This window comes from Paralichthys olivaceus, chromosome 9 (assembly GCF_024713975.1).
Source record: "Paralichthys olivaceus isolate ysfri-2021 chromosome 9, ASM2471397v2, whole genome shotgun sequence".
NCBI classification, from domain to species: domain Eukaryota; kingdom Metazoa; phylum Chordata; class Actinopteri; order Pleuronectiformes; family Paralichthyidae; genus Paralichthys; species Paralichthys olivaceus.
The window spans coordinates 8,102,907-8,120,862 of NC_091101.1; the positions used below are offsets into that span (position 1 = coordinate 8,102,907).

The following is a 17,956-nucleotide window of genomic DNA, read 5'->3' on the forward strand; positions in this document are numbered from 1 at the left end:
TTTTCAGGCAGAGGATGAGAACAGCAGGTATTTTTTTAATAAACATCCTATGAGTGATTTTCAGTGAGGCTGCAGATCATACACTGTATTTAAAGATGGACAACATGTTTTTTTTTCCTTTGACTATCCAACAAAGAAGCAAACATATCTCACATGAATGTTGCCATATTATCTTGCTGATATTGTCATTTGCAAAGTAGTGATCAGGGGAGGGTGCCACGGTAGTGAGGTCCTGTCGATACACACGCTTTAACAATCACATGTCAGTCTCAGCTGTCAATCATGACGTTTCACCATGTTTCTTATGAATCGTCAAATCAAATAACTAATAAAGCTATTAATTAAAAATGAACCCTTGAATTCACACCAGTGTTAAAAGAAAGGCCTAAAAGGACAGAAACATCTTTGTGAAGAATGAATTTGATGTCTACCTTGTCTTTTTAGTTTTGTCAATGTCCTATTCAATCACATGGAGGAGAAAAGGTTTATGACCTATGCTCACAATAGCGATACGCTGATGTTATGCAGGTATAATGTATACTCTATACGTTCACACAATGTTACTTTAATACAATTATGACTGCCGTTAGTCTTCAGTCCAAACATGTGACTCTACATCCTCCCACTAACCAGTGATGAAGCTAAAATATCCCAGATATAAACACTGCCATCTTGAGCATTTAGAGCTAGAGTTTGCACAGTAGCGATCAGAAAATGTCTCCGCAGTAGCAAGGAGCCGTTGATACACTTGCTCAAGCGTTCACATTCAGTCAGTCTCAGCTGTCAAATAATGACATTTCACCCCGTTTTTACATTATCAAATAATTAATTATAACCAAACTTATCAGACGGATGAACACTTGAACGAACATGTGTTAAGAGCGACCTAAAATGAGAGAAACCATCTTTGAAAAAATGTTTTTTGGTGTGTACTTTAATTTTGTCTTTGGTCTCTGTCCCAGCTGTTGACATAGAGGAGGAAGGGTTAATGGTCTATCTTGCAGCCAGCTACTGGGAGATGATTGTGATACTGAAGTGTGCTTATTGTTGCACCTTGGTATCATCTGGCTCTGCTTGCTCTTGTAGACCACAGAGGACATGTGGGCACCCAGATTCCTCCGCCATCCAAACACCTGCGCTCGTCCTCGCACATCTGCCACGCCTGAGCACATCTCCCTCTGTCTCACGCCAACCTGTGGCACGCAGACCCTCTACCTGGCAGCCACATGTGGACGACTCTAACTGGGCACACATTCATGATTGCAGTAGCTCATCTCATCAGCTCTATGAAACTAAAACAAGGAGGAAACATATATACATGGTGGACATACCCAGAGATGCGTTAGCTAGTGTCAACAGAGTCCGGATTAGCTACTATGATAAAGACATGTGGCAAACACTAATGTAGAGGACCGGCGCCGTGTGACTCACCTATCATGTGCTGAGGGCCAGGGGTCACATCTGCATTTAATTAACATACCAGGTTGTCGTATTGGCAGCGCTTTTTGCAGTTAATTCCACCCTCATACAGAGTGAATGTTTAGGTTTCACAGTGTATCAACCTTTAGAGTTATCAAAAGTGTTTTTGTCTCTTTCTGTTCTTTCCCCGCATTCTTTCATCACCTTCTTCTTTCTTTTACTCGCCCCTTTGTTCCAGCCACAAAATTTGTAGCAGAACTGAAAGGCGAGCCCAGCCCAGCATCTCATCGCAAGCTGCGTGTTTCACATTACAGGAATTTTTCGACTTTGTATTTTGCTAACCCCTGGCGATAATAAAACGCTCACAAGCTTAGAAAAAAAAGAGAGAAAGAAAAGCTTTCCTCCAGAGTGCTTGCAGTGACCAAACGTCTGAGCACAGGAGCAAAACAACAGGTCTATTCACACGGCCCCTGCTGAGTGCGGTGAGGTACAGCGCACAGCAAAGGCCCGTCCAGCTCAGCGAGGAAACACACAAGGAAGAGCTTTGGGTCGATCCCACCAACTGTTGGCTTTCAGACGCTTGAATGTTTCCAAACTGAATCAAAAACCCATTTTAACATGTCACTTAGTCGAGCAGTTGGATGTTAAAACTCTTAAGTAGCCATTTTTATAAGTGGATTAGAATTAAGAGGTCAACTCCTGTTCTAAAAAATTACATTTCTGTGGTTGATTCCACCTTTTCTCTATGTCAATCATTTTCTTTCAAGAAGGAGCCCTAAAGTTAACTCTAAGACTAGTGGAGCGATGTTCCACATGATCAAAACGCAACATTAAAACTGGTTTTATCTGGTTTTAATGCACGTCACCCGCCATTTATTTCCCACAACAGCTGAAACTCAGCTGGAAACAAATGATTCACCTCGACGCCAGGTTTTCATGTTTCACAAGGGAAGCAGCGTTGTAAGACTGTTCTGTGAATTACTCACTGATTTTGTGAGGCTGCAGTCTGAAAACACTGCAGTACACATTTGAAGCGAGAGCGGCAGAAGAAAAAAACTGAAGCAAGGACGAGTGAATGAAGAGAGGCTTTGAGAGGAATCTGTGAGCAGGTTTGTGAGGAGACGGTGGCAGGAGCTCTTAGCTTCACACAGAGGCTGTACAGTCTGAGGCCAGGTGTGCATGAGAGCATCGGAACACACAGGTGAGCCCTCATCGAGTGTGAAAATACTTGTTTCCACTGGTTAAAAAAATCCAGTAACACCCACTAAAATCTGGCTTTTGTCTTTGTGAAAGGATCTAAAAATAATTGCATTCACTCGTGGATCAAACAGACACAGGTTTTTATCGGCTCCTGCTCTGAACATCAGTGATGGAAAGATGACAACCCGGCTGAACGCACACATTGTTTCTTTATTTTGTCAGTTTAGATGCTGGATCTGCACCTTTTCTGGAGCGACGTTAGGGCGTTGATGGGTAAATAGCCATGAATGTTTGTGTACGTATTGTTTTTTACATCTTGGGAACCACATGCAACAGCACTGTTAAGACAGCAAGGTGAGAGAATGCCTCAGTTTCAATTGTCATAGATTGCTGTGATGGTGAGCTACCAGATGAGCTGTTAGCCTGGAACACACTGGAATAAATCAAATCTCCCACCACTTAAATTATGAGGAAAATTAAAGTATCCGACACTTCACCAGAGGTCAGACTACAGATTGTATCTGATGTTTGAGCTGTAACTAGTTCAATGCCTGGCTGTGAGTCTGGCTTTGGAGAGTTGGGGGTGGTGTGTGTGTGTGATGTGTGTGAGGGTGGGGCTCCCCCTGTCCTGGAATAGCTCTCCTGGCCTGGAATTCTCTCGGGAATGTGCAGCATGTGTGTGTCTGTGTGCGTCTGTGTGTGTTGTGGGTGAGTGGCGTTAGTGATCATAAGGTTATGGAATCTGTGGAGAGAATGAGCAAGGACAGATCAATCATGATGCACGTTTGGGAACATCCTCTGTGTGGTCAGCAGGTTGACAGCTGGACTGTTGGGGGGGGGTCAGCTCTGCCTCTGTCCTGTCTGCACCTTGTTGTTGTTGTAGCTCCTGTCACCTTTCCCCAACTCCTCTCATCTGTGTGTGTGTGTGTCTGCTCCAGGCTTTGTGAAAACAGATCTGCCTCTTCCATCTCGGAGCAGCAGATCACAGACAGGCAGCCCATTAGGCCTCATACTCTGTAGGTTGACCTTTGAACTCCAGTCCCCTGTTTGACCAAAGTGGGCTGAGCGGACGTGCTAGGTCAGCATTTTTCTGGGTCATCACAGGCTATCAGTGGCTATCTGTTTATCAGCCAATGAGCAGGGACTCCACAAGGTCTGCAAACATTACTGGCTTGTGTACAAACGGGCGCAAACAGGCCTAAATGTGCCTGCACACGCAGTGTCACTCACATGAGCAGCACACACCTTATGTGCTAATTCACAGGAAAATAATAGACATACTCAGGGTACTGACATCAACATTAAGGTCAGACTATAACGGGAACTTTAAATTCCCACAGTGTCAACCTTCAGCACCTTATAAACCAGAGCACACAGTGTTTTTGCTGATTCCAAATGAAAACATGGAAGATCTCTGTCCACAAGAGTGTATTGGCTTTGCGTCAGTTATAATCCCTGTCCATACAAACATGCCTGAAAACACATATAATGTGACCACACATACACTGAACATGTGCATGCCAGTGTAAAAAGGAAATGGGAATCGTTGCAGATTGCTAAAATAATAGTTTGTCTCCTACACATGTAAACAGTTGTATCATTGTAAAATGCAGAATTTAAGTGTACAACAGCTGTTAGGAAAAACAACAGGGTCAACAACACTTGTAATTGATTATTTATGTTACGTTTCAAACTCGTAGCTGAGGCTAATGCCGGTTATTTTCTTCCAGGAGTTGGTCATGTGATAGGAGGTATCAGTGAAGGCTGCACTGAGACCACATAGATCAACAAGCAGTCGTGAGCATCTACGTCTTAAGTAGACCAGCAGTGTTTTCAAACTTCACAGTTTTAGCAGTTCTAATTCTCCACAGTAGTGTGGACGCCACGCGTATTTGAGTTGATGTGTTTTCGAATGAAATTTTAGTAGTGTAGATGTAGCCTTAAAGCACATGTAAGGTAATCTGCTTATTCACAGAAAAATAATAGACACTCTGGGGGTTATGAGATAGAGATTGAATTGTAATGACTCTGTATAGAAGCAGCACTGTAAGGACAGCAGCATTGAAGAGAGGGCGTCTCACTCTCACGGCCCGGCCTGCTGGAAGTGATGGCCCTGCAGGATTCCTGTGTTATCCCTAGGTTCCTGCTCACGCTCCCTGCCTGACAAACCCAAATCTCTGCCACAACACCCCGGAGAGGAGGACTACTCCCAGCGCAGTGTTTGCTCAGCTGCGTCGGCTTTGTGTCTGCGTATGGAGCGATCAAACCCCTGTGTTCCTGCTCCCTGTCTGTTTTCTCCCTTTTTTCTGTTTGGTTTCTTTTCTTCCAACAGTTTGTAGCTTCATTTGTTCTATGTTTGACTTTCAGGTAGCACATCTGACACTTTTCATGGGATTGACAGCGGGGAGGTCGAAAGGTTGAGGTGAGGCTGCTACCTGAGGAAGTCTCACGTCTCCTGCGGCATAGTGTCACAGAGGTGTCAACATGTACAGTAGTCATGTAAACACCTCTCTGCTGTGCCCACGGCCTCTGTTTGGACTGTGATGGCTCTGACTCACTGCAGAAGAAGCCAAATCTATTCATGCACTCACCACTTTTAAAATAAATAGCTCAAATTTGGTTTGCAGGCTTAAATGTAAACAACCTAATAGCTTGTGCCCAACATGTTTTTCTCAGCCCATGTCATAAATTACATTTAAAGTAATTTGACATTATCAGCTTATGCAGCACCTCATTTGAAACCACACACTCTGTAGTTAAAGTTGATTTTGCGATACAGTTTCAATTACGTGCGTCCAACCTGCAAAGATGCGCAACCGTTTGCGTCTCTGTGGCGGCCCCAGCCCTGACACTCCAGTGCATTCGTCTTCATCATCACAGTCACCGCTCTGGAATCCCTCGTCCCCATCATCACTCCACCCGTCCACTCCGCCACCACGGGACCTGGCTCTCCAGCGCTTCTCAGATACCGTCACAAGCCGCAGCAACTGTGGGACAAACAGGAAGTGGTTAAAGGTAATGACATTAAAATCCCGTCAGTCACTCTTTAAACATTCTGTGGCCGGAATGTGCCTGTGTGCATTAATGGTTTAACGAAGCTGTGAAAATAAGTGAGGGTTGCCTCTTGAACTGAATGTGCACTGTGTGATTATAACAGTATGAGGGAAATTCCAGACAAAAACGCAGGGAGATCTAACGGTGCTGGTTTTTAACAAACTCTAATTATAATCACCAGGCAGGAAAACTGTTTCGTTATCGGTGCCAGTTTTGTTATTTTTGCCCAAACCTGATTCATTCAAAGGGCTGTGGCTGTGGATTCATGTAATTTACTGGTAGAAAAAAGAAACAGTGGGGTAAGCAGACTGGTATGATTGTGTTGTTACTGGCAAACATCATTGTCCTGAGTGGTTGAGTCAGTGCAACAAGGATACAATAATATCACATAACACACCCTAACCCAGTGGACACTAAGGCCCCAAGATCTAAAATCAGAAATATAATGAAAGGTAATGGTAGAAAAAAGAGATGTTATTGTTTATAATATTCTGACACTTTGTGATTTTCTTTTTAAATCTTATATAAATAATGTTTTCGTTTGTTTAATGAAACCTCTCTTGCAAGGGAGACCAGGTCAAGATGGCAGCATGAAAAAGTTACAAATAAAACCAAATCAGGTAACAGACAAGTTTTAAAAACAAAAGATAACAACACAAAGAAGCCTACAAACATATAAAACAAGCAGAAGTGTTGAATTTTCAACAGAATATAACATAATTTGCAGCAGAATCTTAATGCAGTTTGGCCTCTGGGTTGTAAAAGCAGTTGTTCTTGTTCCCAATATTTTCCCAAGTGATTTACAGAAGCTCAGAATGTGTTGTGCAACACATACCACAAGTGTTTATGGAGAACTGTGGTAAACTAATCAACTCATAAATAATAAAATAAATGTTGAAGAGCTGTAAAGTAATTTCATAAAAAGTCTTGTAGTTCCTCTAAACCAAAAATAAAAGGATGGGAAAAAGCAAACTTTATATACGTGACTTGTTCGAAGTACCTTTTTCATCGTGTAGTTTCAGATTTAGAACATTTATGGAAAAAGAGCCATCCTGTCTTGTATCCACGGGTGAAAACATGTGAGAAGGTTTGCAGACAACCCGTCACGACTGCTCTCTGACCATCTTTCAGTCTTCGCAGCATCACACATGATTGCGAGCCCTGCCAAGCTAACAGATGTGCTAAATTCCAGCCGCCTGCCCTGTGAGCCTCCTTTCATTTCACCGCTTTGCCTCCGCCTTGTTTTTTTTATTGATTTCCTTCCTATCTGCATTCGTCAGCATGCATTTTTTTGTTGTTGTTTTTGCTTGTTTTTGTCTATGGGAGAAAATTGAGTTCATATGGGCTTTGTCTCAGGTCAGCTGCGACATCTGCCTGGGATCTGTGTGTGTGAGACAGAGAGCGGAGGTATAAAAACCCAGTGCTAATCACAGAATTACGTCAGTCAGAGGATAAACAACCCTCTTCCCCCCGCCTGCATATACAAACCAGTCAATCTGGGTTTTACAAGGGACATAAACTCTAAAGTTTAGAGAGGGAACACACATAAGCCTGTTCCCAGAATGGCTTGTGAACAACCCTCCATTCATTTCAGCACATTGTGGCCATACACGGACGATGACCACAACATTTCAAAACCCCTGGTCATTTAGATAGAGGGATGAACCAGTAACTCACAGACAGCACGGCTTCTCCAGAGGAACATTTCACCTCCATTTGTTGCCAGCTAGCAAAGCGCCACCTGTTGACAGAGCAGAGCCCTCTGGTGTCACGTTAAAAACACCCTGTTATCTCCCAGACACAAACTCTCCCCTGTGATGAATGGGACTTTAATGTACTGAACCATTTTGTTAAAGACTGAGCTGTGTTTGTCTCCATTTGCCAGAGTCCTTTAGAGATTTACCGAGGTGCTGAAATTCCTCCTCATGGTCTGTATCCTGGCAACTCGGTCGCACTTTGGGAGGGGTGAGGCGCCTCGTGAAGCAATTAAAACGCAAACAAACACTTGTAAAGCAAGTAGAGGAAGATGTGGTTCTGGGTATTTTAGAACAAAACCTAAAAAAGGTAAGCAGAGCGAGGGGAAACAGTGACTGTCATATCCCTTTTTAGAGCTGAGCTGGGTGTAAATCACCTCCTGCTAACATACACACCAGCTCTCTAACACATAAACAGACAGAATGTCCTCCTATTCCCTCTGTCCTGACTCAGAGACACAGCAGTGCACTGAGCCAAACTGAATTTTGTGCCAATCTCTAAGGTAGATGTCGGGATATTTCACATGGTGAGTGAAACCTTTGACCTGGTGGTAATAGAGAAAACATCAGGGCGTGCCTTTTGATTTTATCCTGTGGGGACAACGAATATTTCTAACAGATTCCAAAGCAATCTAAAAGCTGTGAGGACATTTCAGAAAAAGCCCAAACTATTAAACTCATGGTGTTGCTTGAAGACAGTAGGATTTATCCTAAGGGGCCCATGAAAATCTGTACGAAATTTCATGGCACTCCATAGCCCCCTTTCAACAGGTCAAATAGGATAAACCCGCTAGCGTCTGCTTTTTGTTCTGCAATGGAAATGGATACAACCTGCAGTGATGGAAACAAGACACCTGGGTAATCACGCTAATATGGCCTATAGGCAAAGAGAGAAAGTGAGAGTGCACGTTAGTTTTCTGTGCATTTGTGATGTCAAACATGATCCACCAGGGGAAAGGCTTTTTTAGCGTATTTACCAATGTTTAAAAAATCCCGTAAAGTTGCTGGTTTTGATGCACAGAGATACAGTAGACATCTTCATTCAGAGTCGTGTGTATTGGACTGAGCATGGCTACAGTAGATCTAAAGTGAGTTTTTACAATTTGAAATCAAACTCAAGTTCTAGACACACATGGATCATAGGATCAGGAACATACCAGCTATAAATAGTTTCAGATGAACAGCAGATGAAAACATTTTTTAAATATGGGGGGCCATGCCCATGCCTCTGTGGTGGGGCACTGTGGCTTCTGCCCGCTGGCTGGCTGCCTCTGCCACAGCTGCGGTATAGGGGAGGGGTGGGATGTATGTTTGTGTCGAAAATGACGCTGCACTTTTGGCATGGCTGAGCCACAGCGTGATCCGGCCAGAGACTTGATATTTACCACAAGAGGGGGGAGACCTCAAGTGGCTCTAGGCTGGAATCTTCTCCAATTAAAAAAAAACCCAAAAGCAAAAGGAAGCGGGGAGGAAACAAATAAAGTAGAATTTTTTTTCCAAAGAAATGCTCAGTATGTTTTCCATTAGGAGAAGAAATCTGGCACTCTCACTATTCCCCTCTCTTTCTCTCTTCAATGTTTTGAGAGTCGCATTGGGAGCTGGCTTGGACAGACAGCTGGACACGGAGAACATGTAATCAGTGCAGCTACAGGCAACCCGCAGGCCACAGGGTTCACCTCCCCTTAACACAAAAGCACAAGTCACACCGAGGAAACACGGGCTCGAAGGCTGCACACAAAGCCCAAACATGTGGCAGATTGCTCAGTGCAGGCCGGCCCAGACAGAGACAGAAACCGCAAGTCTGTCACTGCCTCCCACACATGACATGAACTCCACACAGGGTCACCGTTCGACATGACAGCTGCTACCGAGCCCCAGAGACCAGCCACTGGTTGACCTGCAGCGACAGAAAACAACCTGCCCATCAGCTGGGAGTCCTCAGCGTGCTATCCTACATCACAAAACATGAATCACAGGCAGAGCGAGAACAAATCTGAACATGAGCTGAACAAATGTAATATACTGTATTAACATAATAATTTAGAAGAGAATGTTGATTTGCCCTTGTGAGTAAAACAGGGAGAGGGTGAATAATGAAGACCTAAAGCAAATAGAAAGAGAGGAGCTTCTTGTCAGTGTGTGTGATTGGGATCAGGGCCTGTGTTATGTCCTCCTCTCCACGCACAGGACTTGTCTGCACAAGCTGCTCATGACTCGGCCCAGACGGAATCTGCTGCACTGAATGTTTCTATCAATGCCTCAACACATCTTGTCTCCAAATCTAATCTATACAAGAACTTAAACCTCAAATTCCCAAACAGTCTACTGCTTAGACCATGCTCATAACAAAACATAACAACATTGCTGTGAGCTGAATGCATAAAGTGCACGCTGCCATCAACATACTGTTTTCAGTTTAGCACAGTGATGACAGCCACTGACCTAATTCTTAGTGATTCAAGTGGTTAATGCATCAACAGGAAAATGTCCAGAATCTTGTTGTCTTTCCGAGTTGACATCTTTGTCTTCTACATGTAAGGTACCTGTTTGTCATTCTGCGATATTTGAATTTTTCACTTCCAGTTTTTCATCTGTTGCATGTTAGAAATGTCTTCAAAACGCCCACTCATTCGCTGGGATTTTTTTGACATTTTCCTGCTGTGTTCTCAAATGGGCTCACTCGGATATTTTGTGTCAGAGCTGGCAGTAAAAATTCAGGAAAATGGTTAACTGACTCAGACATTTGCATTCTCACATAACAGCCTCTGGAGAATTTCAGGAAAACGTCCAGAGTTCAGGGCATGTCTGAAAGCAGCTTATAGTACTGATGAACGTACAGAGAATTACTACTCTCAGCTCCACAGAGCTTTATAGTCACCTTCAGCTCATTGTTTTGCTTTTCTAACCCTCAGTTCTTGGTTTCCTCTCACTATTCTCTTATTCAGCTAAAGCAGACAGTTGTAATCAAAAAAGAAAAGAACAAGAAAGCTACCTACCCACGTCCGAACACCACATAAAGTTAACGACTAACTGGAGAACACAGTTTACAGAACATAGCGCTTGGAACTTAAGAGCCAGATAATTCCCTTTAGAGCTGGTGGAGAGAAACAAATAAAAGGAGAGTGGATATTGGACTTAAATCCATCAGGTGGCCAGAGACATGACTCCAAATGCATGCTAATGTTGCACCAGACTATACAAAGACAGACAATGTGTCTGCACTTCCTCATTCTCAGCTGTCAATCATGATGTTTCACCTCGTTTTTATAGCATCAAATAACTAACTCGAAAAGCACTCGGTGGAGCACGTACCTCCGTCAAGGCCCAACAAACACATTCAAATTCGTTTTCACCTGCACCAAATTACACACGCATAGATAAAAGTCCTCTAAACATAGCTCCTTTTTAAAAATAAGAATTTGTAAATTATTCTCTGAGAAATCATCAAAAATGTGATGGGTTCTTTTCTGAGCCTTCCCAAATCTCAGCACTTAATTTAGCTGTAGGAGTGATGACTATGAAAATAATCAAATCTTTAGTTTTTTAAGGTGTTCTCAAAACAAATTCTTAAATGAGAAATTCAAAGTTAAAAATACATGCTTTTATAGTTTAATTTATCTAGAAGACTAATGTGCTTTCAGAAAACGTATAAAAGAAATGACCTGCTGCACTTTAAACTGGCTCTAATTCATCTCAGAGTTCCAGTGAAACCAAACCTGCACTGTGCAGCTGATAGCATATTTTGAAAGCTGAGTTGAGGCCGATGTCCAGGTCACAGTCAGAAAGATCAAATTTACGACTTCCCAGCTATGACTATTTCTTAATAAATTAAGGAAATGGACTTTCTCTGCACCTAATCCCCACATGCACTCTGAGCTGCTGCGCCTGTGTCTGCAGACGAGCTGTTTAGATGAGCGGGCCAAGAGAAGAAGCAAGAGGGGGGGAATGAATGAGGGACTCCATGGGAGAGACAGGCAGAGGAATGACAGGAGGCACTTTCCACAGGGTGAGTCATGGAAAGCACCTCAGCACGTTGACAGAGGGAGCAGCGTTTCGGACAACACAGCTTGCCCTACAGTCCCACCCGCTTTCCCTGACTCATTACTCAACTCTAGTTGAATATGAAATGTAAGGAGGAGGGGGGATCCACGCTCTCTCATTCTTCTCTTCTCTGTTTTTTTTCCTGCCCCGTAGTCTTCCTGTATCTGTCCGCGGTCGAGTATGTCACGCAACAGGAGCCCAGCCTGAGACAGTTAATGCAGACAAGATTAATTTCCTGATGTTAATTCCAGTTGGAACAGAACACACAGAGGGAAAAAGTAGCTCTCCAGTCATGTATTAAACTGGGCGTGTGTCCACTCCACCTTTCCTTCTAAGCCCATAAGGCTATTTCCAGATTTCTGTAGTTTGGACTGAAACTTGGATGGAGGTTGTTGGCAGAGACATTGTTCCTAATCTTTTAAAGCTAATGAAAACTCTTCTGAATACATATAAGAAATCAGATTAAATAAACTGCAGCCAGTTCATCTCTTGGAAGAACAAAACATTTCTGTCTTGTTTAGTCAGACATTCTCAATTCAGATGCAGGCGGCACATGAAGGCACAGGGTTAACCCCCCCCCTCCCCAGTATTAAATATATCTGGTATGACAACAATCTTCAATCTTTTTTTGAGGCTAACCAAATGAAAATCTTGCCTTATGTCTGTGAATGTGCCTGATTGTCTGCATGGGGTTTAATAGTTTAAAACGTTCCATTCCTGAACAGCCCGCTGGTCACTAAATCTGATTACGTCCCTCAGACAATCTCTTTTTGTCTGCTGCCTGTCTGTTTTACACGTTATTGCCGTGGTTCCCAGAGTCATGTGTTACTAAGAAAACCTCTATTTTGACATCAGCAGACTATCTGTGCATATCCCATGATCACACCTAGCGGGGGGACATGAGTGGGATGTAACAAATACATTTATTCTGTTACTGTGTACATTTTTCAAACATATGTACTTTACTAAAGTATTTTCAGGCACTTTACACTTTTGATCCAATAAATATCTGAACTTTCCACCCCATTACATTTTTACAAAGCATAGCATTACATACTCACATTGTATTTCTATATTTTTTAAGGTATTAAATAACGATCCAACCAGAGCAGACAGGTAACATTAGACCCCGGCTCCTGCAGCAGCAGCATCACTGGTGAAGAAACAGCAACATGGACTCAGAAGAGGCCACTGCTGAAACTCAGCCATTAATTGACATAACAGTACAAGTGTTTTAAGGAGCATCATCATCATTTATGAAAATGACAGTCTGTATTATTGTTGTATTAAACAAACTATAGAGTAAGCACACTTAATAATGTAGTAGATAGTTGCATTAAGGAATGAGAGACATCAAGCAAGTACTTTTAATACTTTGAGTATATTTAAAGAAAGAACTTTCTTACTTTTACTCAAGTAGAAAGTCATTGTGGTACTTTTACTTGTGTACGTTGTAGCCATTACTTGTAGTTTTACTGAAAGGGATAGTAGAAAAATTTAAATTCACTCATCATCTACTCATCACTATGATGATGCCCCACTTACTTTAATTGTATTGGATTTGTTTGCAACGCTGGTTACATGGACTCAAACACTTCACCCACCCCCCCATCGGCATAGTGGTGAGTAAATAATGACTTGATTTTTCAGTGAACTATCCCTTTAAGTCAAATGTTTGTGTATTTCCTCTACTATTGGCGGCCATGGATGCTCATTTGGGTGGGCAGATAATGGAAGGTGGCTATGGCCAGCTGTTCCACTGCTGGCTAGTATATGTAGGAGTTAACAGAGTGTTAGAGAATAGCAAACTGGGGGAAAAGATGGAGAAGTAAAGGAAAGAGGAAACAAACTACCACAAACAGCAAAGGTATGTGGGGTGAACAGATGATAAAGTTGGGGAGTGCGAACACTTTGACAGGACGAGAGGAGACTAAACGATGCTGTGCACCCCCCACAAAAAAACCACACACACACACACACCCAACCAACCAGAGCGCTGCAGTGCTAAACAAAAGGCTGACCCTCGCAAGGAGACCCTCTGATGACCTAGCAGAGACAGGAAACAGGAAGTGTGACTCCTGACCTCTCTTTTTGGGAGGGGGTTTCTGTTTCACAGCAACAAGTGACTGTGCCCAGTGACAACAAACCCAGGATGTGCAGATCAGCTCAGAGACTTCTGCAGGAAGACTCAGCTGTTCATGTCTCTGCTCGTCAACAGTAATCGACAAAAAGGAAAAGAGTCAGCAGCTTAATTTTAAACAGAGAGAATGAAAAAAACTCACAGGTGAAACAGTGAGTGCAGTGGTTATAGTGAGCTGGTACAGAAGGGTTTTTATATGCAGGCTGTGCGATAATTACACCCAAGTGCGGTGGCAGAGGAGTGGGGGTGAAGGGGCAGTGTGGATAAAGAGAGGTACCCTGATTCTGGCCTCAGGGTTGAAGGTGAGGGGATGGGGAGGAGGAAGAGGCGACAAGGAGGCTGGGAGAGGTGGAGGTATGGAAGTAAGAAGGAATGGGTGGCAGTGGTGGAAAGACATGGTTGGGCCTCATTAGCAGGCAGACTAATTGGGAGGAAAAAAGACCCTCACATGCTCCGTCTGACCTCCCAGCCAGCGGGATAGAAAGCCAGGGTGGGAGTGGGGTGTGTGAGAATGTGTGTGAGTCTGGAGATGGGGGGGGGGGGGTCAGTATCTTGCAGTTGGATTCCTAAAGTTAAGGAAACATAACTTTTAAAATCCTGAACTTATCATGCAGTCAGAAGTCTCCAGAAAATGAGAGAATAACATGCATGTGCGGCGCTCTTGCAGAGGATATACCGACTCTGCCTGCACAAAAACGCCCTGCAGCTCCTCAGAGGTTTACACCAGGTGTCACACTTCATTTAAAGAACCCTCATGGCTTATCCCCCCGCTCAAAAATATAGAGCCATAACAGCCCCCTTTTCCTCTTTCACTTCCAGAGCAGTTGTAACACCGCACACATTAAAGAAAAAAAAGAAAAAGAGGAGGGTGAGAGGACGAAGGCCCTGAGGGGTATATTAAATAACGCCTCAAAACCCCTCAGTAAATAACATCAAACAGAAGTCAGCCTCTTTGACTGGAGTGAGCATAATGGCTAGGTTAGCAAGTGTAAGTTTACAAAACAGCAGGTCTAGTCTAACACCCATGGTGTCTATTAATCTGATTGTAAGCACACCCTAGAGGAGAGAGCCAACACATGCTGGCCACGTCATGACGCAGCTTCCTTCTTTATCTCTGCTGCGATTACAATAAATACATTGCATTGCATCGCTCATGAATTTCAAAGAGAAGGCTATCTGTAGTGTTGCTTTATTTCACAGTCACTCAAATGAGTGTATCACAGCTACATATGAGCAGGAAATGTATCTGCTGTAGCTGGGTTGCTAACTATGTGTGCACAAGATTAACTGCTGCAAGTGGGCACAGTGAAAAACTGTCCGTGCTTAAGTGTGTGTGTGTGAGAGAGAGTTATACATTAGCGGGTGTATTCTGCGAGAGCCTGCACGAGGTGTCTCACAGGAAGTGCGACTGCGTGATGGAATTTGCACCGCTTGGGATCTGGTTTATTTTCCACCTTGGATTCCTTGTCCTGTACCTGCAGGATTTTCCCAGGTTCTGGCTTCAATTAGGCTGGGAAGCTGGGAGGAGAGGGAGGGGATCCAGGGGGGGAGGTTTAGGGAGAGGGGGAAAGAAGAAGGGGGGAGGTGGGAAGGGCGACAGAACTGGAGTCTGTCACACACAACTCAGCACAGCTGGGTGGATGGAGAGTACGGCAGCGAAGAAGGAGAGATAGGGAGTGATGGAGGTGAAAGATAAAGCATTTAAAAAAGATGCTTTAATATAAAAGCTTTGGCGTTTGATATGAGGATGCTTGTTATTCTTTACATGACAGAGCAAATTTAATGGCTTAAGTTGAAATTATGTGTTTTGCCAAAAGGGATTTCATAAAAATCATCAACAAAGTCGTCTTTTATATTCATGGTGTTCCACATATTTCTCCAAAGACGTGTCACATAGCCAAGAAGAGAGGTTGTCAGAAGAATCCCAGGAGGTCTGACCCTGCAAATGGCAAACTCATCCGACAAATGAGTGGGAAATGCTCTGTAATCAAAGACCAATCACATAATTGGTCTATTTTGCCACTAGCTCAACCATCGCCTGTGAGATTAGTTGTTCATGGGAGAAACCCAATACTCTGGGAAGTTAAACAGATGTTCAGAAAAACAAACCCATCTCTCTCCAGAGCAAGAACACATCATCAAAATAATATGCTCTAATTTAAGAGCGAACTCCAGTTAAGTCTCTCCATGCGGGGGAAGTCGCATGGCCAGTTCTCACATTAGCTGCTTTGAGACATGCACTGAACTCCGGATAATTTCCGGATATCTGGGCCCAAAATGCAAATGTTTGAGTGAAACGCAGGTGATCCTCCGTAGGATTCACCACAAGTGAGAGGGTGTGTGGATGATGCCTCTAACACACCACAGAGGCAAACATTTAAAAAGTAAAAGAATGCATATCTCAGGATGAAAAAGTGTAGACATACACGTAGAAAAGACAGATGAAGATGTTAAGAGAGCTGTTGGTGATAAGGGCCGACGCCGGTGTTGATCTGTTGATGTCCTGTGAACGCATCTGACCAGAGAACCTCATGCTGCCTTCTTCATTTGTGAAAGGCAAACTCCGGACCCACTGGGTAACAATCTCTGGATATCATGTTGGAAAACAGTTCAAATGAAAACATTGCAGAGTCATATTTACTCATTAGCCTCATCAGATTGGTCTCCTTAGAATATCATCAACTCTGCCACAGACAAGGTGTGAAGGTGCACCACTTTAACCGTGCTGCATATATAAGGCCCATCGCACAGACAGGACCTCACACAGGAACCTGTTACCCAGTGTAAGCATGCACATTTAAAATATCCCTGGCTCCTCGCAGTCGTACACTGTTTAAAGATTCCAAGTCAAGAAGCAATAACCAAAAGAGAAAGCCATTTCTCTTCATCCATTTATAGTGCAAGACTTACTTTAAACTTGGCCACGGTTAAGTCATGACATCAGCCGCTTAAGGCGTGAGAAAACGCTATTTTATGAGCTGAGGCCACTGGCTCGAAGATTTTTTTTTTCCTTTGGGTGTTTAGTTTAGCCGCAACACAGAGGCACAAAGGCGAAGGGTCTCCCTGCCAGACTGTCTCTGTATCTGCTGATACTCTGATCAAAACTGACAACGTGAGAAATGATACATTTCCGCTGCATAGCTGAATCGTCACAGAGCACTTAAAGAGTGGAGAAGTGAAACATCAGGGGGATTAAAGTTGGAAGGAAGTGGATTCTTTGGTGGGGTCCCATGTTTCCCCCTCACTGCTGGATAGTGTAGCCCCTATATTTTATGACACAGTCTCACGTATACTGTGGGCTGGGACGGATTTGGGGTTTGAAAGTGGGTCCGTTCAAGCTGGAGGAACCATTGATCGTTTTCAGTGTTCACAAGAGGGGAACAATGTTCATTCAGATGGAAAATGTGTGCAGGATAAAAGAGCCTAATAAGACTTGTAAAAAGCAGGACGTGAGCAGAGCTGAATGAATGTTGACGACAACGCTCTATACGTTCATCAGCTCTAAACATGCTGTCTGAGATGCTGCAGGCACACAGGTGAAGCGAGAGACTGAAATAATCAGCATGGCACCGTGCTGGTTGACTTCCAAGAACATTACTATCTCATTGTTGGACCATCCGCATACACTGTGCATACAAACAAGGCAGATGAAAGTAATTATCTCCTCAGAGCTGTGGCCTATTTTCTCATATGAGATGGTTAATTGGTCCATTTGCGTTTTAGCCCTTGCAACATCATCCAGAGCCGTTGGTCTTTCAACTGGCAGGAGGCGGAGACCTTGTAAAACTGCTTTTAACTAAACAACATCACTTTCTCGAGTGCCTTTAGAGGCTGTTTACAACACGCCGGCTCAGAGAAGTTAGGACTATGAAATGCTGCGTACAGTCAATAAACGTTGAGCAGCATTGTAAAGCTAAGTTCTGTCTCGTTGGTGTTATGTGACATCAGCCTTCTGTTCACTGGCAGATATGTTTTATTCCATGCTTTGTTGGCAATGGATGGTAAAATCAGCTTTGAAGTATCTCAACAACTATTGGACGGATTGTCATGAAATTATGTGCAGACATGCAAGGTCCCCTGAGGATGAAACCACATTACTGATGATTCCCTCAGTTTTGATCAGGCACCAGCAGCAGGTCAAATGTTTCACCTATTCTGGGATTTCTTTGAATCCACTGGATGAAATGGCACAAAAATCAATGGTTCCTTTTTTCTAGTGCCACAATAAGATCAATCTCTTCTCATGAATTAACCTCTGTGGGCAACAACCAATATTTTGGAGCTTCCAGTGTAGACAGTATATCTGGGCCAAACTTACCAGACACTGTTCACAGTCCAACTTTCTTTT

General features: G+C 43.4%; 1 protein-coding gene across 4 annotated transcripts in view; it reads right to left on the minus strand.

The window, feature by feature from the left end:
* Nucleotides 1-17,956, minus strand: part of gpc3 (glypican 3) — a 108,467-nt gene that overhangs the window by 9,019 nt on the left and 81,492 nt on the right. For all 4 annotated transcript variants that reach the window (XM_069531843.1, XM_020083234.2, XM_069531844.1 and 1 more), the window contains one exon: nucleotides 5,420-5,606. In XM_069531843.1, the coding sequence (XP_069387944.1) occupies nucleotides 5,420-5,606 (187 nt within the window). The remainder of the gene's footprint in view (nucleotides 1-5,419; nucleotides 5,607-17,956) is intronic.